Source organism: Prionailurus viverrinus, unplaced genomic scaffold (assembly GCF_022837055.1).
Source record: "Prionailurus viverrinus isolate Anna unplaced genomic scaffold, UM_Priviv_1.0 scaffold_62, whole genome shotgun sequence".
NCBI lineage: Eukaryota > Metazoa > Chordata > Mammalia > Carnivora > Felidae > Prionailurus > Prionailurus viverrinus.
Window position 1 is genome coordinate 30,448 of NW_025927624.1, and position 23,789 is coordinate 54,236.

At 42.5% G+C, this 23,789-nt stretch overlaps 1 protein-coding gene across 1 annotated transcript in view; it reads left to right on the plus strand.

Annotated features, from left to right (window-relative positions):
• LOC125159789 (ankyrin repeat domain-containing protein 26-like) overlaps positions 1 to 23,789 on the plus strand; it is a 212,382-nt gene that overhangs the window by 26,858 nt on the left and 161,735 nt on the right. The window contains exons 7-9 of the mRNA XM_047848411.1: positions 6,462 to 6,552; positions 10,418 to 10,454; positions 15,869 to 15,941. Of these exons, the coding sequence (XP_047704367.1) occupies positions 6,462 to 6,552; positions 10,418 to 10,454; positions 15,869 to 15,941 (201 nt within the window). The remainder of the gene's footprint in view (positions 1 to 6,461; positions 6,553 to 10,417; positions 10,455 to 15,868; positions 15,942 to 23,789) is intronic.

Consider the following 23,789-nt stretch of genomic DNA (forward strand, 5'->3'; position numbering starts at 1 on the left):
TGTTGAAAAATGCATGTTGATTCCACTTACCTTCTTTTGCTCACATTTTTCCTTTTCTTTTTTGTCTTAAGCTCATGCTTGATTGATTGGTCATGTGTTTTTTTTGTTTGTTTGTTTCTTTTTCCCTCTTCTTCCCCCATGCTTTTTACGGTATTTGTAAAATTTTTTTAAAGTTTATTTATTTTTTAGACAGAGAGAGACACAGACTGCAAGTGGGGTAGGGGCAGAGACAGAGGCAGACACAGAATCCAAAGCAGGCTACAGGCTCTGAGCTGTCAACACAGAGCTCAACGTGGGGCTGAAACCCACAAGCCGTGAGATCATGACTCATGAGCTGAAGGTGGATGCTGAACTGACTGTGCCACATACGTGTTCCCCGCACCAGGCTCTTTTTTAATGGTTTACCCCTACCCTAATTTGTCCTTGCAGAAAGTATTTTTTTAGTGTCTGTTCTTTTAGTACATCACTTTCTGTCAACTCCATTGTCAACATTTGGTTATGGAATTCTACTGTCTGTGTGTGGTTTCCATCCAGGACTCATTGCCCCACAAGGTTTATTATTCTTGTTTTTCTCTTTCTTGGAAGGGGCTGAGCTAAATGTTTTTGAAATGTTTGTATTTCTCTTGGAAAGGGAGGGAGAGAGAGAAAGAATGAGCAAGTGCTCGTTGTTGTGATATGACAATATGCAAGGTATGATCTCAGTCCTTTTATATTTGTGGAGGGCTGTTTTGTGACCCAGGATGTCACTTGGAGTCATTGGAGAATGTTCTCTGTGCACTTAAGAGGAATGTGCGTTCTACTGCCGTTGGATGAAAAGATCTTAATATATCGGTGTTGATATCCATGTATATAAATGCATATATATTAGGCCCATATATATCTATCTATATCTGAATACATCTGGTCCAATGACACATTGGATCTGTGTTTCCGTACTGATTTTCTGCCTTGACGACCCGCCTATTGCCATGAGTGGAGTCTTAAAGTCGTCTACAATCATGGCATTTGTATGTATACATTTAATCATGTTTGTGATTAATCGATTCATATGTGTGGGCGTTTCACTTTGGGGCCATAAACATTTGCAAGTGTTAGCTCCTCTTGATGGATAGACCCCTTAGTTGTGACCCAATGCCCTTCTGAATCTGTTCCTACAGTCTCCGGTTTAAAATCTAGTCTTTCTGGTGGAAGTGTGGCGACTCCAGCCTTCTTTTGACTTCTAGTAGCATGATAGGTGGTTGCCCATACCTTCACTTTGAATCTGGAGGTGTCCTGGGGTCTAAAATCAGTTTCTTGTTGACAACATATAGATGGATCTTGTTCTTTGGTTTTGTTTTGTGTTTTACCCATTCTGATTCCCTGTGTCTTTTGATTGGGGCCTTGAGCCCATTCACATTCAGAGTGATTAGTTAAACATATGGATTTAGTGTCATTGTGTTATCTGAAGGTGTCATGCTTTTGGTGAGGCCTCTGGTCCTTTGTAGTCTCTGCTGCTTTCCCCTCACAGAGTCACCCCTTGGGATCTCCTGTAGGGCTGGTTTAGTGGTCATGAACTCCATTAGGGTTTGTGTGTCTGGAAAGCCTTTCTCTCTCTTTCTATTCTAAATGACAGCCTTGCCGGGGAAGGGATTCTTCGCCGCAGATGTTCCCATTCGGCACATTGACCGTTTCCTACCCCTCCCTTCTGCCCTGCCAAGGTTCTTTGGACAGATCTGCTGCTACCCTTATGTGTCTTCCCTTGTCGAATAAGACCCGTTTGTCCCTAGCTGCTTTCAGAATCCTCTCCTTATCTTTGTAGTTTTCCAGTTTCGCTATGGCATGTCGTGGTGTTGGCCTGGGTTTGTTGATTTGGAAAGGAATTCTTCTGTGCCGCCAGGACTTGCATGCCTGTTTGCTTCCCCAGATGAGGGAAGCTCTCAGCTATAAGTTGTTCAAAACAACCTTCTGCCCCTTTCTCTCCCTCGTCTTCTTCTGGGACTCGTAGGATGTGGCTAATATTTCATCTCACCGAATCACGTCGGTCTCTAGTACCTGCCTCGTGATCTAGTCATTTCCTTCCTTTCCTTTCTCTGCTTCATCTTTGTCCACCATTGGATCTTCTGTTCACCGATTCTGTCTGCTGCTTCTCCCGTCCTTGCTGTCACTGCATCTAGTTTACTTTGTATCTCCTTTACACCATTTCATTTTCAGCGTTGATCGTGACGATTCCTTAGGTCCTTGATCTCTGAAGCAGTAGATTGTCTGCTGTCTTCTGTGCGTGGTTGCAAGCGCAACTATGCGTCTTATGAGTGTCATTCCAAAAATGTGCTCACATATATTGTTTCTGTGTCTTTTGAGCCCTTCTCTGGCTGTCCTTTCTTCCCGGAATGTTTTTTGAGGAGAATTCTTCGATTTCGTCGTTTTGGCTAGATTCCTGCCCTGTATGTGTGTTAATAGCTTGTTCTGTGTCCCACACCTGCGAGTACTACTATATTAAAAAGAGCTCCTACACGCTCCAGGGCCTGGCAGTTGAACAAATGTTTTTGGAGTGTGTTGTGTGCACTCTTTCGGTGCGTCTTTGGCTACTGTTCCCGCTACTTGGAGTGGCGGTTTGGGCCTTGCACCAGGTATGCTTTGATTTGTTGGTTGAAGTAATCCTGGGAAAAAGGAGAAGAAGGTGGTGAAGTATCCTTAGCCCAAACCAAAAGAGAAATGACTGGAGTGGAAAAAAAGACCAGGCAGTGACTCAAAGGAGCTCTAGGGCTTAATCCAGAAAGAGAGGGAGGAAAATGAAGAAGGAGATCTAGAAAAGTATAGAGAAAATGCGCAATCAAACCCACAAAGAACCAGAACAGAGGAACAAAGGGAGAAAACTATATAGATATATCTATATCTATCTATCTATCTATCTATCTATCTATATATCTATGTATAGATATACAGGTATATATTAAGATATACAGATAAATGTAGAGATATAATTAGCTTTGACCCACGTCAACTCGAGACTACTAGGCAGTTTCCAAAGGGAGACGAGGAAAGAGGAGAGTAGAAAGAGAAACAAGGGAAAAGAGAAGAAAGGGAAAGCAAAGGAAAGAAAAGATGGGCGCCTGGGTGTCTCAGTAGGTGAAGCGTCCGACTCTTGAATTTGGCTCACGTCACGTTGTCGCTGTTGTTGGGTTCGAAACCCCCATCAGGTTCTGCAGTGAGAGCATGGATCCTGCTCGGATTCTCTCTCTCTCCCTCTCTCTGCCTGTCTTCTGCTTGATCACTCACTCTCTCTCTCTCTCCAAATAAAGAAATAAACGTTAAAAAAGAAAAGGAAAGACAAAAGAATAATAACTCAAATGAAAACAAACAAACTAAGATAGAAAACCGGAGGAGAGTTGTCTATTGGTGCCTGGGACTGGTGGCTGTGCTGGTCTAGACGACGGGCTGTCTGGTCCCATGAGTGTCAGTCTCACTCCTATAGAGAAGCAGTTACGAGGCACAGAGAGTCAGGGTTTGGTGTAATGGGCCTGCCTCCATGGAGGCTCACTGTCCATTCCCTGAAGCCCCACGATGTTGGTCATGGGGAGAGAAATGGCGACACCCCAATCTCTCCTGCCCACACGAGGTGTCTCAAAACTCACTGTTTAGGCTATCCTCACGGAATAGCCTGGGGAGCCGGCTTGTCTTGCTGCACAGTCCCCTGTGCCACCTGAGCACTGAGCTGGGATTCAAAACCCTGTAGGATCCCGCTTTGCTCGGACCTGGTAGTGGAGTTGCGCCACTCTGCCCAGTGGACAGAGGGCCTCTGGCTCGTGCCTGCACGGTCTTTTTCCCTTGGGCAGGGCAATACCTCCCCTTTCCACCGTACTCAAGGTGTTCTCTCCCAGTGTAGCCCTGAGATTGCTACCAAGCCTAGGGGCGGCTCCCTCCAAACCAGGCATGGGAGGTGGTAGCTCTGGTCTAGAGAAAGTCTGGCCACCTTGAAAATACTGTTTTTTCAGCCTCTAAGGCGGTTTTGCAAAGTAGAAACTGGCTCTCTGGACCTCTCCTTGGTCTGTGGTCCGGACAGGCTTTCTCATATCCAAAGGCACTTCCCACAGCCTCTCTCTCTACCTTCCTTTCTCCACCAAAGGGCTTCCCCCACTCCATGCCTGTGCTGCGCATTTTATTTCTCCCAATTCGCATACACACCCTTCTGTCCCGCCAAGCTGTCACTCTGCACCTGTGGAGATTTTTCTGTCCCTCTGCAGCCTGTATTCCTGCCATTCCATGTGTTGTGACCTCAATACTGCTGTGTTTGAGGGACAAGGGAAATTCTGATCCCCTCCCCTGCCATCTCAACTCCCCCCTCCACCTTTTACTTTCTTTTTTGCAATTTCAAAGTTGGGTGCCTAATCGACTAAGTCACCCAGGCCCCCCAAGAATACTAGTTTTCAATAGGAAGATGTTCGAAGGCCAATAAAATGGCCCTAGTGTCCAGAAAAGAATGGCAAAGTTAGAATGGGCTTTTGATTTTCTCATGTGGGGCTATAATAAGTTCCAGTAAACTCTTAGTGGAGACATCATATAGGTATACGTTGGACCCTTGAACAAGATGGGTTTGGACTGTGGGAGTCCACATACATATAGCTTTCTTTTCAATAAGCACAGTACCATCCTGTATTTTCTCTTCCTTATGATTGTCTTTTTCGTCTTGTTTTTTTTTTTTAATTATTTATTTTGGGAGAAAAAGAGGGGACAGAGCACGTGAGTAGGGAAGCGGGGTCAGAGAGAGAATCTTCATCAGGCTCCAGACTGCCAGCGTTGAACTCAGGAAGTCTAGATCATGACCTGAGCCAAAGTCAAGAGCCTGACCCTTAACCGACAGTGCCACCCAGCACCCCTCCCTTATGATTTTCTTAGTAACCTTTTCTTCAGTTGATAGTGTAAGGATACAGTATGTAATACATATAACAGGGGAAACATGCATTAATCGACTGTGTATATTGTTGGTAAGCTCAGCATTCCGTTATCCTAACCCTGACCTCCCATGCTCAGTGTACAGAGTCAATGGCCAAATGAAGCCGAAAAGGTAGATTAGACCTAGAGAGCGTATACAAGCGCTTCTGCTGTAATGTCCTGGTTTTCAATACATATATACTTTTTGATTTCTAAGTGTAATTGCTTCTAAAGTAGGAAATTCAGTAGGCATTTTTGTTTTTTTGATTTGGTTTTGAGGTTTCAAAAGATATTTGTGGATTTTCGAGTGCATGGCCATCAGAGCCCGTAACCCTTGCTTTGTTCAAGGGTCAACGGTAGAGTGATTTGGTACTTTTGAGATCTTCTCAGTGAGATTAGTGTAAATGTTTTGACCTTAATTACTTGGTCCTTGTATACTGAGTACGTACGAAGCAGTTAGCTACTGAGTGTACAAGTGGAGGGTTTAGGTTGTTGTGGTCGGAGCAGAAAAGTAAGTCAACAGCAATCCGTTATAAGTCACTATAAAGGCTTCATCGATAGGAAATGGACAATGTTAGTTGAGAGAAAATTGGGGGGGGGGCGTTTGTAGTGAGGATGAGGATGAGAGTGGGAGTGGGAATTTTGGTAGTCGGAAAAGATCTGAGAGTGGCAAAAGGTGCCAAGTGAAAGATGAGAAGGACCAGTCGTGTAGACCGTGGCGAGGGACATTCTGGACAGAGAGGACCACGGATCATCATTTTACTCCAATGTCTTGGAGTCACCAAGAAGTAGGAAGGCTCACTCCATCATCATAATCATTATTATTGTTGTGTGTAAAAAAGAGAGTGTGCATAGGGAAATGAGTGAGTAAGACATACATGTTCTTATACTTGCCGTTTGAATGCTTACTACACATTGTGAAGAGTTCCATACCTATATCTACATTGTTTCTGCTACTAGTTCACCGTGATTTTCAGAAAAGTTTTTTCTTACTACTTTGCCATTCGATCCAACCCTTCTTTCGTCAAGAAAAAGGTCAAGCCTTTGTTTCCCTGAACGAAGCAGCAGCTACAACAGTGTTTTGTTGATACTCAACATGATACACTCCAAAGTTTCTGATCATGTGAGGTATGAATTGACACTGAAACAAATGTCTGCCATTTGGTTAGAAGCAGTTTTCATTTATAGCAAGTACATTTTAAAGAATTTGTTTCAAAACTTATTTCAAATGTCCTTTTATTTTGGTCAGGAATGCAAAGGAAGGTGTTTTGTTAGTTCCTTTTTGAAATCTGCATACAAGCCAGGCTTCTGCCTTTGAAAGTCTTTATTCTGGCCTTCCATGATCAGTTTAGAGAGTCAATAGCCAAATGAAGATTCAAAGGGACGCTGAATCAAGAGAGCATATGTGAGGTTTTGTATTTAAATGTTTTGGTGTTCAATACATTTTCCTTATTTGTAAGTCTGATTGTTATTAAAATCATAAATTCAGAAATTTTCTTGGAAAAGGCTTAGGAAGTCTTCACGCAACTCATTACTGATGCTACTTTTAACAGAGTATGTCTGAGAAGCCCAACAAATATGTTCCTCCTGTCTCTGGAGCTGTGGATCAGAAAGGGCAAAGGATATTACATGGACAAGTAGAAGGTAAGAACTGTATTTTATTCAAAGGTCATTTGACAGAAGGTTGATTTAAAACAGGAATACTGATATGTTCTAATATCTCAAGAAAAAGGCCTGTTAAGTGCATAGGAAAGAGAAAGAGATGTGAAAAGGAGGTAAGTTGCATATCGTATGTGGTGTCAGCAACAGATTAAATTGAGAGTGCCACCAAAGGAGCTAAATGACTAGTTCCCTTTCAAGACCCTGGAAGGCCCGAGGAACCCCAGGAAAGAAGAGAAGAGCCAAAGAGGGAATCATGTGAATGGCAGAGACTACAGGGAATAAATGAAGGAAGGTAAGCCGGTGTGTATGGTGTTTGTACTGGAAGGTGGTAAAATACACTAGTTCTTTAAAGGGAAGAGCAGACTATTGGAAATGCAGCAACACTATCAGGTGAGCTTCTCGTACCAGAATTTGTCAGAGTCGTATCCCCAAATGTTCCCACTCTTACTGTTATCCTCACTGTTGGCAAGACATTAAGGCCTGACCTAGCTGATGATGCAGAGTTATGTCCTAAGTACCATGGGTGAACATAAGCGTTTGTAGTCAGCGATAAATGTATATACGTTAATGCCATATAAAATGGGGGTACTTCATACGGTAGTATCCTTTAGGGCAAAATAAGAGAATTGGAAGGAGGGTCACATAAGGAGACATCAAGATAACGCATCGGACATTTTGGATGCCGTATTTGTGACTTTTGATTACTTTGGCAATAACTGCCTTTAATAGGTGAACTATATTTTTAATGTTCTGGGAAAATAAGGAAAAGAAACAAAAGCACACTATAATCAGTAGTATGTTTTCATATTCTGTCTGACAGTTCTGGTTGTTGTAGAATGATCCCTGTTACTTCTTTGATTCCTATCTGCCAGAAAAATGAACTAAGTCCTAGGGAGTTGGAGAAAATTAACTGATTTTTCATATTTCAGAGAACTTTTATATGGTAGAACATAGGGGCAATCACCAGGATTTGCTCTCTCTCTCTCTCTCTCTCTCTCTCTCTCTCTTTTCGGAGTAAAATAAGATTGTTGCTTGTTTCACACTTTCTGACATCATGATTTCATGTATTCCTTTTAAACCTTTCTTCAAATGGATATATAGGGATGTAGGAATTTTCAAGTCAAATACCAAGAAAAGAGATTCCAGGAAAGGTATTCTGTGACATAACCTTCTGACTGTAACCACGTGTAAGACATCAACCCAAATAATAAAATTTCACAAAGTGCAGTTGTGTTAGAGGCATCCCAGTGACACCCAGATTTGATGATTCACTAGAAGAGGTCACAGGACTCCGCATATAGTTGTAGTCATGCGTGTGGATTGGTATGGGGACAGGCTAGAAAGGCCAATCAGCACCGAGCAATGGTGCACGGGGTGAAAGGCCAGAGGAAACCAAGCGCAGGCTTCCAGGAATCCTTTCTCTATGGAGTTGGCAGGATGTGCTAAATTCCTCCAGCATGAAATTAGGACAGCACAAGTGAAATGTTGTGGGCCAGTACGAGGCTTATGGATACTCAGTGCCCGAGGTTTTCATCAAATGCTAATCACATAGGCATCTTCTCCTTAGCATGTCCCCAAATTCCAGGTTTCCAGAAAGGAAATCAAGTGTACGGCCTTAAGCACATTGAGTGTAGCAGCACTTAGGCACAGTGAACCACTCTTAACCAGCTAGGGAATGGTGGGAACCCTCCTTAAATCCAAGATCCCAGGGAACAGCCAAGGGCCAGTCATTCAAGTAGGATGTTCTGAGGGTAGCCATCTTCGGCCTGCTGGGTGAAATCTGTTCTGCATAGGAATTATAGCCCTGACGTCATTTTTGGTGGTGTCTTCAAATTTTGTTTTACTAGCAAGTAACATGACGGTTACCATGGTACTGGTTTCAGTTTCATCATCCATATGAAGTAGGTATTTGTGTAAAAAGTACTAGGGCAATATTAGGTCATTATCATCTTTTTATTTTTTTATGTGATTAAGCTTTCATTATGATTCTTAGGTGTGATCAACATAATGATTTTTGATTTAAACTTAGAATGAAAATCTCTTAATTATCTGGAAAACCCAGGTTTGATTCCTATGGTGCTGAACCCCTGTTTGTAGGTATAAGATTTCGGATCATATTCATCAATTGTTTTCTTGCCTAAGTATACAAATAACTGTTGTATTTTTGTGTTTTGTTTATGCATTTTCATATACTTCCAAATGGGAGTCAGTACCCTATTGTGTTACTTTGATCTCTATTTTAATGTTCAAGGTGACTGTATCATGAGTTAGTATATGCTAAGAGTAGCTTCAATGGATACCATATTTTGTTGTTTTTGTTGTTTCATACATTTAATAAACCTGATTTTTGACATCAGTTTTAAGTTCACAGCAAAATATAATAGGAAGTACAGAGAGACCCCATATACCATACCGCGCTCCCGTACACGCCTAGCCTCCCCTGCTGTTAACATCTGGCACGACAGTGGTCCATTTTTAGTAGGATTTTTTTTTTCAGTTCCTTGGTTTAGTTTTGAGCGAGAGAGCATGCATGCGTGTGAGCAGCCAAGGGGCAGAGGGAGAGGGGGGAAAGAATCCTGTGCTGTCAGCACAGAGCCTGATGCAGGACTTGATCCCATGAACTGTGAGATCATGACCTGAGCTCAGATCCAGAGTTGGACGCTGAAGCAACTGAGCCACCCAGGCACCCTGACGACAGTGGTGCATTTTCTACGGACACGAACTGTTCATTTGGAGGCCAAGTCTCTAATGTGCATTAGTGTTCAGCCTTGGTGTTATACATTCTATGAGTTTTAACAAATGTGTAATGATGTGAATCCACCTTTGTGGTATCGTGTGAAAGAGTTGCACTGCCTTAAAAGTCCTCTGTGCTGTGCCCGTTTATCCCTACGTTCACCCCAACCCTTAGCTCCAGAGCCTTGCTCTCTCCAGGTGTCATATAGTTAGAATCATAGAGTGGATGTCTTTGAATGTTTAGAAAGTGAAAATATCCTGGTAATTGAATGTAGGCATTCAAGCTATTCTTTGCCCTTTGTTTCGTTTAGTTGCTCATCAGTAGAGGATCTGCTGGCCTCTGCCTCCCATGAAAAAAAGTATGATTTCTCTAGATGTGTGTCACCTAATGGGGAAGGTTGAGAAAAATGACATCATGAACCACTACAGAGCACTCACATTGGGATCCTCCTCCTCTGTGATGTGCGGTGGGTCTAGATAGACTCTCTAGCAATGGAAGGAGACAGCCTCAAGAGGTTAGAACGATATCAAACAGGAATGCCAAATCTTTCCTTCTTGCCTTGCCAGTGGAAATAAGGCCAGGGAGAGTCTGTTTGCTATGGTTTGGCCATGCTGCAAAGTACAATGGCTATAGAGCACACGTTGTGAGGGGGTGTTTCCTCCTAAGACTGAGGAGTGTCTGCTGAAGAGCTGGGGAAGTTCTGCCGTGTTCCCGCAAAATAAAGATACTCTCTTTCAACTCCTCTAGGAGTGGAAGTCCAGAAAAATCATGCTAGTTTCAGTCTGACATTGGCCGCTCATGATAATCATTCTCCTAACGCTACCAGTTGCCTCCAGTGCCATAGAGTCGGTCAGTGATGGCCATTGTAAACATCAGTTCCCCTGTAGGTGTCAAATTCTGATAAAACCCATTCTTGCTTTTGGTCAATATAGAGGAGAAAGTAAGATTTCTTAGTGCTTTAAGCCTACGAATGGTATAATTACCATTCAGTGTAGTGTGGTTTCCAGGTGTGGTCCCAAAGCAATACTTTTTCACAAATCGTAAGCCGTACACTTGTAATTTCCTCTATTTTTTCGATTGTTGATTTAACATGTATTTTGCTTTCTTCTTTAGGAGCAGATAAGAATGCTGAGGAAGATTCTATAGCCAGGTAGGATTTTTATGGATTTGTAAAACTGACATTTGCTGGGGCACCCGGGTGGCTCAGTCGGTTAAGGGTGTGACTCTTGACTTCAACTCAGGTTTGTGAGTTCAAGCCCCACGCCGGGGTTTGCGCTGACAGCCTCCTTGGGATATGTTTCCCGATTTCTGTGTGCACTCACTCTCAAAGTATAAAGGAATGAAATGAAATGAAACGGATAATGAAAGGAAAGGAAAGGGAATGAATGAACTGAAAATTATGTGTCTCCTAAGGGAACGCAGAGAACAAAACCAGTTGTTGCGTGTTCTACGCTGGACCAGACACTATATCCTATGGGTACCATCTGTTCAGTTATATAGTCATTGTACAGCTTTGCAAAGTAGCTGTGTTATTGTAGCCTACTTTTTATTACTTTGGCAACTGTGGTTCAGGGAGGTTGATGACTCGACCATGCTTCCATAGTTAACGGGTAGCTGAGGGGCTTTGCCCGTCAGCCCTTGAAGCTTCCGCATCCATTCTCTGGTTCCTCAGCAGCACGGAGATGAAGATACAGATCCTAGGGCAGATCAACTCAGAATGTCAAAGATAATGATGTCGGAACACGAATTTAGGGTTTGCTTAAGAACCCAGGTTAGTCCCAGCATTTGGCCTCATGTATTTGACCACTAGTGCTAACACAAGTCATTAGTGCAGTGGTAACTCGTCCCTTGTTTTTACCATCCGAGATTTTAGGGTGGATGTCAGCTATGGCCATGGTGTCAAGGCTTTTACATAATAAGCAAGATGTCGTCAGGCAAGTCCTTAGACGTAGTGATGTCCCCTCTTCTTGAGACAAATGAGGTTTCTGTAAAAGAAGGATATCTAGTTGTAGACCATGTTACGTTAATTAAACTCACTCTCTATTTTGAGGATATTGCTATATGATTCTCTGTTGCCTAAGTTCCCAGGCTGGTTTCCCTTTGGGCTAGTACCCTTGTCTAGTTCTAGGAAGCTTTTTGGGTTTTTTTGCAGCTTTTTTTCCCCATGACTTTTTGTACTCTGTTTTTGCCTTTTGACTTTCTTCTCTGGTTTCCTTGCTATTTCTTCTTCTTCTTTTTTTTTTTTTTCCAAAAATTTCCCCACTTCGGCCAGCGAAGGACTCTCCGTTTTTCTAGAGGCCAAATCAAAAGCACTTAGGGTCTCAAGATTTACGGAACCACAGACATTAATTCCTCAAAACACCCTCTGTTACGTCAACCTATGTTTCAGCTCCTTGCCCGATGGTTGTTTCCCTGGAGAATTTGAAACTCAAAGAGATTGAAGTGACCTATTTGGATATGATAAGTGACAGAAATGCGATTTAAATTCTGGTTTTCTTTTTTTCTTTCTTTCTTTCTTCCTTCTTTTTGTCTTCATCTTGCAGGCAACTGTTTTAAAAATAGAAAGCTGGGGAGTTGGTCTAATGAATACAGTGCAGGAGGGTAAGAATCGACTTAGCAGAGGAGACCAGGTTTCAAGGAGAACAACACTGAGTTGGTTAGGAATACGAGTTTGAGAAAAGATGTCAGAATACGGGGGTTTATGCCAAGTGAGATAAAGGTGGTTGACAAGAACGAAGGACCCAGGATTAGGGGAGTTGTTTAGAAAGGCATATTCAAATAGAGAGTTCAAGAGGGTCGTGACCAGGTTTCTGCTTTTGTGTGCGTTGGTTTCATTGAAGGTGCGAGCATACCTCAGCTTTTCTGATGAGAGAGATTAAAAATCATTTGAGCAGCTGGGAAGAGTCTGTTTACAGCAAATAGAAATATGATATTCCCTCCTTCCACCCCAACTGAGGGAGGATAGCTTAGATCCTCTCAAGGAATTGGGGGTGGGGGGTGGAGATTCCGAACATCAGGGATGTATGGCCCAAGGCAAGCTGTCTCCTCACTCCACCTCTTTTCCTAAATCTGTGATGCCCTTCCCATGTACTTGTAGGGCTGGACAGGGGTAGGACTGACTTGTCAAATCAGTAAGGGAGCTTCATCTGGATCGGTGATAACATGCCTATGTTGAGGTGACTGTGTGGATGACTGAGACTGCCAGTTAGCTTGTTCTCCAGGAGCAGGACATGGTTCCTACCCTCGGTCATTTGAGCCCATCCTTGTTGTAGGTGTGTGTGGCTTCATAGGCTAAAGATTGAAAGGTTGGGGGATGCCACAGAACCGTGCCGAAGAGTGATATAGGAGTGGGAGCTCATAGGGAAGAAAATAGTCAGGCAGCGTATAGAGAAACAGAGGCACAACTACCAGGACCATTTTGATCACAGTCTCTGTCCTTGGGTAGCTGAATGCCCCTGAAGGCTTGGAATGTCTTGCTAGTTATTATGGACCTAAATAAGGCAAGACCAGTGTGGGAACAAAGTTGGCCTTGGGAACTTTGACTCTTTCCATCTCTAGTTAGTACTACCACTCATAACATAGAAACCGAAACTTTGATACGTTTACTTAAACGGAGGTCTACCTGACACACAAGGTAATATGTGATGCAACAACTCTGGATGTTTCACCGTGATCGCCATAAGCGTAGCTCCCATCTGTTAATGTATGATGCTATTACGATACCACTGGCTAGATTCCCTATGCTGTACCTTTGAGCCTTGTGATTTATTCATTCTATAACTGGAACCCTGAACTCCCCTCTCCCCTTCCCCCACTTTGTCCATCCCCCCACCTCCCCTCCATTCTGGCAAGAGTCAAATCTCTGCATTTATGGGTCTGTTTCTGCTTTTGCTCTGTTTGTTCATTTATTCCCCTTTTTACATTCTACACAGAAGTGAAATCATATAGGATTTGTCTTTCTCTGTCTGACTTATTTCACTTACCCTCATACCATCTAGGTACATCCATGATGTTGCAGATGGCAGCATCTCATTCTCATTTAGAGCTGCGTAATATTTCAGTGTGTGCATGTCTGTGTGTGTGTGTGTGTGTGTGTGTGTGTATGTCTGCGTGTGTGTGTGTGGTGTCTTCATGTATTGGTGGACACTTGGGTTGCTTCCGTATCTTGTCTATTGTAAATAATGCTATAATAAAGATAAGGGTGCATATATCTTTTCAAATTAGTACTTCCATTTCCCTTGGGTAAATAAATACCCAGTAGTGGAATCACTGGATCCTGTGGTATTTGTGTTTTAAATTCATTGAGGCCCCTCCATAGTGGCTTTCACTGTGGCGATACCAATTTATATCCCATGACCGGTGCACAAGGGTTGTTTTTCCTCCACACCCTGAGCAACCCTTGTTGTTTCCTGTGTGTTGAAACTGAGCCATTCTGACAGATGTGAGGTGAGAAGTCATTGTGGTAACGTTTATACATTTCATTTTCAACCATTTCAGAGCATTGTCTGCCTGTCACATTTGGTTATGGAAACTCAGACTGGGTCTTTCCTGGAGATTTCACAGGGTAGGAGAGGTCGAGGCCAAATAGAGAACAGAAAGCTTTTTTTAAAACAGGGTCCAAATTGTGAAAGCCCTGTACTCTGGAAAGCGTAAAACACTGATGAAAGAAATTGAAGGTGACGGAAAGAAAGAGAAAGACATCCGATGCTCACAGATGGGAAGAATACATATTTTTAAAGTGTCTACACTACCCAAAGCCATCTACAGATGTCATGCAATCCCTGTCACCATACCAACAGCATTTGTCACAGAGTTAGACAAACAAGCCTACACGTTGTATAGAACCACAAAAGACCTTGAACGGTCAAAGCAATATTGAAAACGAGGAACCCTGGAGGTATCGCAATCTCAGCTTTCAAGTTCTATTCCAAAGCTGTAGGAATCCAAACAGTATGGTGGGTACTGGCGTACAAAATAGCCTTATACTTCAGTGGAATAGAACCGCAAACCCGGACATCAATCCACCACTGTATGGTCAGTTCATCTTCTACAAACAGGAACGACTATCCAGTGGGGAAAAGGCATTCTCTTCACCAAGTGGTGTTGGGAAAACTGGACAAGCCACATGCCAAAGAATGAACCTGGACCAATTTAATGCCAGTAATAGCAACCAATTTGTACCATACACACAAATAAACTCAGAATGAATTAAACACCTAAGTGTGAGACTTGAAACCATAAAAAAAAAATCCTTGAAGAGAGCACAGGCCGTCATTTCTCTGACTTTGGCTGTAGCCACATTTTACTAGTTATGTCTCTTGAGCCAAGGGAAATAAAGCAAGAATAAAGTTTGGGGGCTATATCAACCTACGAAGCTTTTGCACAGTGAAGGAAACCGTCATAACTGAAAGGCAACCTCTGGAATGGGAGAACAAATTTGGAAATGTTTTGCAAATCCAGTAAAGGGTTAGTATCCACAATGTCTAAAAAATGGATACATGTCAACATCACCCCCCTCCAAAAGAGCCCAGTTTACAAATGAGCAGTAGACATAACCAGACACTTTTCCAAAGACAACATACAGATGGTCAACAGACACATGAAAAGATGCTCTCCCAAACTACAACGAGATACCACGTCACACCTGTCAGAATGGCTACACTCCAAGACACAAGAAGCAAGTGTTTGCGAGGATGTGGAGACAAAGGAAACCTCTTGCACCGTTGGAGGAAATGCAAATGGGGGCGGGCCCTGTGGAAAACAGTATGGAGGTTCCTCACAAAATTAAAACCAGAACTCTCCTATGATCCAGTAATTGCACTCCTGGATACTATCCAAGAGAATACAAAAACACGAATTCCACGGGACACACACACTCCTGTGTTTATTGCAGCATTATTTCCAACACCCAGCGCAAGCGTCCATTGACAGCTGAGTGAACCAAGACGAAGCCCTATATGAATGTATGTGTGTGTGTATATGTATATCCATACGCAGACACACACACATACACACACACACACACACACACACACACTGTAATATTACTCAATCATAAAACAATGAAATCTTGCCGTTTGCAATCACCTGGATGGAGCCTGAGTGTAGTATGGTAAGCAAAGTCAGGGAAAGACAAATGCCATATGATTTTACTCATGTAGCACTTAAGAAACAACAAACGAGCAAAGGGAGGAAAGAAAAGGGGAGAGAAACCAAGAAATAGGCTCTTCACTGCAGAGAAGAAACGGCTGGTTGCGGAGTGGAGGTGAGTGGTGGGAGGGGTGAAAGAGATGATGGGGATGAAGGAGTGCCCTTGTCATGATGAGCACGGGGTGAGTATGGAGTTGGTGAATCACTATATTGTACAACTTAAACTAAGATAACTCTGGATGTTGCTATTACTGGTATTAAAATAAAACTTAATGAAAAAACCAGAGGCCAATTTTAATGATACCAAGAAACTTCGTGCAATAAACAGATAGGCGACCTTTCCCTTAACTTTTTTAAATTGTGTTGTTAAATGAATGAACATGTTTTTCTTTTATTTTTTTTTTTGCTCTAAAGGCTTTCCGACAAACCTGGTCCTGATGATTCATGGTCTACATCATCTAGCCAAGTCTTAGATTTTGGGACCAAGGTAAAGTACCCTCCTGTGAAACTCACTTTCCTGCTCTGAATTGAGTTTTCTCCCTTATTTACTCTGAACATTTAAGAGGAGCCTGTGTATCGTCATTTTATGTGTGTCATGGAAAGTTAGCAAGAACAAACCACTTTACAGATACATGACACGTTGAATGTTTTGTTTTGTTTTGTTGTACTTTGGTAAATCCTATAGGTGGAGGCCGATAAAAGAATGGGCTGGAAAATATATAATGACCGTCATATTATATTGGGAAAAGCTTTCCCATCATGGAGGCAATATGACATTTGCTTAAGGATAAGGATTCTCACTGTGATAGTAACATGACTGATAATACTCATGCCCAAATGAAACCTGATTGGGTCCAAGTATCTATTGCAGGTCCCCCCCCCCCCCCGCCCAGGGCAAGTTTTATTATAGTGACATACAGGATTTTCCTTTGGCTCTATCCTTTGTTCTACATTTGGACTAAAATAATATTAGAAAAGGTAGAAATTTAGATGTTTACATTATTTCTCAACATTTACCTTACAAAGCTGTTCTCCTGTAGTTTTCAAATAACTGCATGAAGAGTAAGTTAAAATGGTGCATCTCCCCGAAGAATACGTATTTTGCTGAAAAGAGTAGCTCTATGAGCAGAGGCTCTTCATAGCCAAGTTGTCAACTTTCTGATTTCAGAAATCTTTCCTATTCTAGCTTTGAACACTATCTCCTCCCAGTCCTTGTGTCAGATTCTAAAATTTAAAGCTTCAGACATCTGATATTTACTTCAGTATTCATTTCAAAGCCCCTCAGTCATGATAAGCTCCTGGAGGTTAGGAAACACACTTGTTTGAGTCCTCGAGCTCCTAGAATAACGTCTTGCTTGGAAGAAGCAATGTCATGGTTTTTGAATGTGAATAAATGAGTAGGGAAATGGAATTCCGTAGAATGGAGTTTGAAAAGTAACAAAATACGCATGATATATCACAATTAAATATGTGAATTTAAAAAGTCAGGCTTCAGTTTATATTCCGTTTTAGTGTCTAACATGTATAAACGCAAATGAATTCTATTGAGGAAATCAGGAGTTACATAAGAAAGAAGGTTACAGTATATTTTTAGTATCCTCCTATTGTGAGCTTAAAATTGCAGAGAAAAAGTCCTCAGCCTTTGCTTGTGTAACCCCATCTGGGTCCCATTACACACATCCTTTGAAGGTTCCCATTTCTTCCTAGAATTCTCATTCCCAATTCTTTCTCCATAGTGAATGTTGACGTGTTAGGAACCTCTCTTTTTCTGTTCTTTTGTTAGTCTAGTAATAATTTCTAGCTTTTCGGAAGCGATAGATGCCAGGAATTGAAGAGTTTATTTATAGTGAAAAAAATTAAATTCTTTATTAAAGCATTTATAACCAGATAACTGTAGAGTGATAAGATCAGTATTATTAGGGATATACCGTGAATCAAAGCCTCTCTTTTACATAAATATTAGATAGATAGATAGATAGATAGATAGATAGATGGATGGATATAGATATAGATAGATAGATAGATATATAGGTAGGTAGAGATAGAGATAGAGATAGAGATATATATATATAATATACAGTTACATACACATATATATTTACACTTATATATACACACACATACATGTATACATATATATGTACACATACACACACACACAAACATATATATATATGTATATATATATGCACACACACACACACACATAGAGACATATATCTTTAAAAGGTTTAAAAGAGACTATTGTTCATAGGATATTCCCAATCCTACTTATATACCTGTTGAAAAATGCATGTTGATTCCACTTACCTTCTTTTGCTCACATTTTTCCTTTTCTTTTTTGTCTTAAGCTCATGCTTGATTGATTGGTCATGTGTTTTTTTTGTTTGTTTGTTTCTTTTTCCCTCTTCTTCCCCCATGCTTTTTACGGTATTTGTAAAATTTTTTTAAAGTTTATTTATTTTTTAGACAGAGAGAGACACAGACTGCAAGTGGGGTAGGGGCAGAGACAGAGGCAGACACAGAATCCAAAGCAGGCTACAGGCTCTGAGCTGTCAACACAGAGCTCAACGTGGGGCTGAAACCCACAAGCCGTGAGATCATGACTCATGAGCTGAAGGTGGATGCTGAACTGACTGTGCCACATACGTGTTCCCCGCACCAGGCTCTTTTTTAATGGTTTACCCCTACCCTAATTTGTCCTTGCAGAAAGTATTTTTTTAGTGTCTGTTCTTTTAGTACATCACTTTCTGTCAACTCCATTGTCAACATTTGGTTATGGAATTCTACTGTCTGTGTGTGGTTTCCATCCAGGACTCATTGCCCCACAAGGTTTATTATTCTTGTTTTTCTCTTTCTTGGAAGGGGCTGAGCTAAATGTTTTTGAAATGTTTGTATTTCTCTTGGAAAGGGAGGGAGAGAGAGAAAGAATGAGCAAGTGCTCGTTGTTGTGATATGACAATATGCAAGGTATGATCTCAGTCCTTTTATATTTGTGGAGGGCTGTTTTGTGACCCAGGATGTCACTTGGAGTCATTGGAGAATGTTCTCTGTGCACTTAAGAGGAATGTGCGTTCTACTGCCGTTGGGTGAAAAGATCTTAATATATCGGTGTTGATATCCATGTATATAAATGCATATATATTAGGCCCATATATATCTATCTATATCTGAATACATCTGGTCCAATGACACATTGGATCTGTGTTTCCGTACTGATTTTCTGCCTTGACGACCCGCCTATTGCCATGAGTGGAGTCTTAAAGTCGTCTACAATCATGGCATTTGTATGTATACATTTAATCATGTTTGTGATTAATCGATTCATATGTGTGGGCGTTTCACTTTGGGGCCATAAACATTTGCAAGTGTTAGCTCCTCTTGATGGATAGACCCCTTAGTTGTGACCCAATGCCCTTCTGAATCTGTTCCTACAGTCTCCGGTTTAAAATCTAGTCTTTCTGGTGGAAGTGTGGCGACTCCAGCCTTCTTTTGACTTCTAGTAGCATGATAGGTGGTTGCCCATACCTTCACTTTGAATCTGGAGGTGTCCTGGGGTCTAAAATCAGTTTCTTGTTGACAACATATAGATGGATCTTGTTCTTTGGTTTTGTTTTGTGTTTTACCCATTCTGATTCCCTGTGTCTTTTGATTGGGGCCTTGAGCCCATTCACATTCAGAGTGATTAGTTAAACATATGGATTTAGTGTCATTGTGTTATCTGAAGGTGTCATGCTTTTGGTGAGGCCTCTGGTCCTTTGTAGTCTCTGCTGCTTTCCCCTCACAGAGTCACCCCTTGGGATCTCCTGTAGGGCTGGTTTAGTGGTCATGAACTCCATTAGGGTTTGTGTGTCTGGAAAGCCTTTCTCTCTCTTTCTATTCTAAATGACAGCCTTGCCGGGGAAGGGATTCTTCGCCGCAGATGTTCCCATTCGGCACATTGACCGTTTCCTACCCCTCCCTTCTGCCCTGCCAAGGTTCTTTGGACAGATCTGCTGCTACCCTTATGTGTCTTCCCTTGTCGAATAAGACCCGTTTGTCCCTAGCTGCTTTCAGAATCCTCTCCTTATCTTTGTAGTTTTCCAGTTTCGCTATGGCATGTCGTGGTGTTGGCCTGGGTTTGTTGATTTGGAAAGGAATTCTTCTGTGCCGCCAGGACTTGCATGCCCGTTTGCTTCCCCAGATGAGGGAAGCTCTCAGCTATAAGTTGTTCAAAACAACCTTCTGCCCCTTTCTCTCACTCGTCTTCTTCTGGGACTCGTAGGATGTGGCTAATATTTCATCTCACCGAATCACGTCGGTCTCTAGTACCTGCCTCGTGATCTAGTCATTTCCTTCCTTTCCTTTCTCTGCTTCATCTTTGTCCACCATTGGATCTTCTGTTCACCGATTCTGTCTGCTGCTTCTCCCGTCCTTGCTGTCACTGCATCTAGTTTACTTTGTATCTCCTTTACACCATTTCATTTTCAGCGTTGATCGTGACGATTCCTTAGGTCCTTGATCTCTGAAGCAGTAGATTGTCTGCTGTCTTCTGTGCGTGGTTGCAAGCGCAACTATGCGTCTTATGAGTGTCATTCCAAAAATGTGCTCACATATATTGTTTCTGTGTCTTTTGAGCCCTTCTCTGGCTGTCCTTTCTTCCCGGAATGTTTTTTGAGGAGAATTCTTCGATTTCGTCGTTTTGGCTAGATTCCTGCCCTGTATGTGTGTTAATAGCTTGTTCTGTGTCCCACACCTGCGAGTACTACTATATTAAAAAGAGCTCCTACACGCTCCAGGGCCTGGCAGTTGAACAAATGTTTTTGGAGTGTGTTGTGTGCACTCTTTCGGTGCGTCTTTGGCTACTGTTCCCGCTACTTGGAGTGGCGGTTTGGGCCTTGCACCAGGTATGCTTTGATTTGTTGGTTGAAGTAATCCTGGGAAAAAGGAGAAGAAGGTGGTGAAGTATCCTTAGCCCAAACCAAAAGAGAAATGACTGGAGTGGAAAAAAAGACCAGGCAGTGACTCAAAGGAGCTCTAGGGCTTAATCCAGAAAGAGAGGGAGGAAAATGAAGAAGGAGATCTAGAAAAGTATAGAGAAAATGCGCAATCAAACCCACAAAGAACCAGAACAGAGGAACAAAGGGAGAAAACTATATAGATATATCTATATCTATCTATCTATCTATCTATATATCTATATATCTATGTATAGATATACAGGTATATATTAAGATATACAGATAAATGTAGAGATATAATTAGCTTTGACCCACGTCAACTCGAGACTACTAGGCAGTTTCCAAAGGGAGACGAGGAAAGAGGAGAGTAGAAAGAGAAACAAGGGAAAAGAGAAGAAAGGGAAAGCAAAGGAAAGAAAAGATGGGCGCCTGGGTGTCTCAGTAGGTGAAGCGTCCGACTCTTGAATTTGGCTCACGTCACGTTGTCGCTGTTGTTGGGTTCGAAACCCCCATCAGGTTCTGCAGTGAGAGCATGGATCCTGCTCGGATTCTCTCTCTCTCCCTCTCTCTGCCTGTCTTCTGCTTGATCACTCACTCTCTCTCTCTCTCCAAATAAAGAAATAAACGTTAAAAAAGAAAAGGAAAGACAAAAGAATAATAACTCAAATGAAAACAAACAAACTAAGATAGAAAACCGGAGGAGAGTTGTCTATTGGTGCCTGGGACTGGTGGCTGTGCTGGTCTAGACGACGGGCTGTCTGGTCCCATGAGTGTCAGTCTCACTCCTATAGAGAAGCAGTTACGAGGCACAGAGAGTCAGGGTTTGGTGTAATGGGCCTGCCTCCATGGAGGCTCACTGTCCATTCCCTGAAGCCCCACGATGTTGGTCATGGGGAGAGAAATGGCGACACCCCAATCTCTCCTGCCCACACGAGGTGTCTCAAAACTCACTGTTTAGGCTATCCTCACGGAATAGCCTGGGGAGCCGGCTTGTCTTGCTGCACAGTCCCCTGTGCCACCTGAGCACTGAGCTGGGATTCAAAACCCTGTAGGATCCCGCTTTGCTCGGACCTGGTAGTGGAGTTGCGCCACTCTGCCCAGTGGACAGAGGGCCTCTGGCTCGTGCCTGCACGGTCTTTTTCCCTTGGGCAGGGCAATACCTCCCCTTTCCACCGTACTCAAGGTGTTCTCTCCCAGTGTAGCCCTGAGATTGCTACCAAGCCTAGGGGCGGCTCCCTCCAAACCAGGCATGGGAGGTGGTAGCTCTGGTCTAGAGAAAGTCTGGCCACCTTGAAAATACTGTTTTTTCAGCCTCTAAGGCGGTTTTGCAAAGTAGAAACTGGCTCTCTGGACCTCTCCTTGGTCTGTGGTCCGGACAGGCTTTCTCATATCCAAAGGCACTTCCCACAGCCTCTCTCTCTACCTTCCTTTCGTTTCTCCACCAAAGGGCTTCCCCCACCTCATGCCTGTGCTGCCCATTTTATCTCTCCCAATTCGCATACACACCCTTCTGTCCCGACAAGCTGTCACTCTGCACCTGTGGAGATTTTTCTGTCCCTCTGCAGCCTGTATTCCTGCCATTCCAAGTGTTGTGACCTCAAGACTGCTGTGTTTGAGGTACAAGGGAAATTCTGATCCCCTCCCCTGCCATCATAACTCCCCCCTCCACCTTTTACTTTCTTTTTCGCAATTTCAAAGTTGGGTGCCTAATCGACTAAGTCACCCAGGCCCCCCAGGAATACTTGTTTTCAATGGGAAGATGTTCGAAGGCCAATAAAATGGCCCTAGTGTCCAGAAAAGAATGGCAAAGTTAGAATCGGCTTTTGATTTTCTCATGTGGGGCTATAATAAGTTCCAGTAAACTCTTAGTGGAGACATCATATAGGTATACGTTGGACCCTTGAACAAGATGGGTTTGGACTGTGGGAGTCCACATATATACAGATTTCTTTTCAATAAATACAGTACCATCCTGTATTTTCTCTTCCTTATGATTGTCTTTTTCGTCTTGTTTTTTTTTTTTTAATTATTTATTTTGGGAGAAAGAGAGGGGACAGAGCAGGTGAGTAGGGAAGCGGGGTCAGAGAGAGAATCTTCATCAGGCTCCAGACTGCCAGCGTTGAACTCAGGAAGTCTAGATCATGACGTGAGCCAAAGTCAAGAGCCTGACCCTGAACCGACAGTGCCACCCAGCACCCCTCCCTTACGATTTTCTTAGTAACCTTTTCTTCAGTTGATAGTGTAAGGATACAGTATGTAATACATATAACAGGGGAAACATGCATTAATCGACTGTGTATATTGTTGGTAAGCTCAGCATTCCGTTATCCTAACCCTGACCTCCCATGCTCAGTGTACAGAGTCAATGGCCAAATGAAGCCGAAAAGGTAGATTAGACCTAGAGAGCGTACACAAGCGCTTCTGCTTTAATGTTCTGGTTTTCAATACATATATACTTTTTGATTTCTAAGTGTAATTGCTTCGAAAGTAGGAAATTCAGTAGGCATTTTTGTTTTTTGGATTTGGTTTTGAGGTTTCAAAAGATATTTGTGGATTTTCGAGTGCATGGCCATCAGAGCCCGTAACCCTTGCTTTGTTCAAGGGTCAACAGTAGAGTGATTTGGTACTTTTGAGATCTTCTCAGTGAGATTAGTGTAAATGTTTTGACCTTAATTACTTGGTCCTTGTATACTGAGTACGTACGAAGCAGTTAGCTACTGAGTGTACAAGTGGAGGGTTTAGGTTGTTGTGGTCGGAGCAGAAAAGTAAGTCAACAGCAATCCGTTATAAGTCACTATAAAGGCTTCATCGATAGGAAATGGACAATGTTAGTTGAGAGAAAATTGGGGGGGGGGCGTTTGTAGTGAGGATGAGGATGAGAGTGGGAGTGGGAATTTTGGTAGTCGGAAAAGATCTGAGAGTGGCAAAAGGTGCCAAGTGAAAGATGAGAAGGACCAGTCGTGTAGACCGTGGCGAGGGACATTCTGGACAGAGAGGACCACGGATCATCATTTTACTCCAATGTCTTGGAGTCACCAAGAAGTAGGAAGGCTCACTCCATCATCATAATCATTATTATTGTTGTGTGTAAAAAAGAGAGTGTGCATAGGGAAATGAGTGAGTAAGACATACATGTTCTTATACTTGCCGTTTGAATGCTTACTACACATTGTGAAGAGTTCCATACCTATATCTACATTGTTTCTGCTACTAGTTCACCGTGATTTTCAGAAAAGTTTTTTCTTACTACTTTGCCATTCGATCCAACCCTTCTTTCGTCAAGAAAAAGGTCAAGCCTTTGTTTCCCTGAACGAAGCAGCAGCTACAACAGTGTTTTGTTGATACTCAACATGATACACTCCAAAGTTTCTGATCATGTGAGGTATGAATTGACA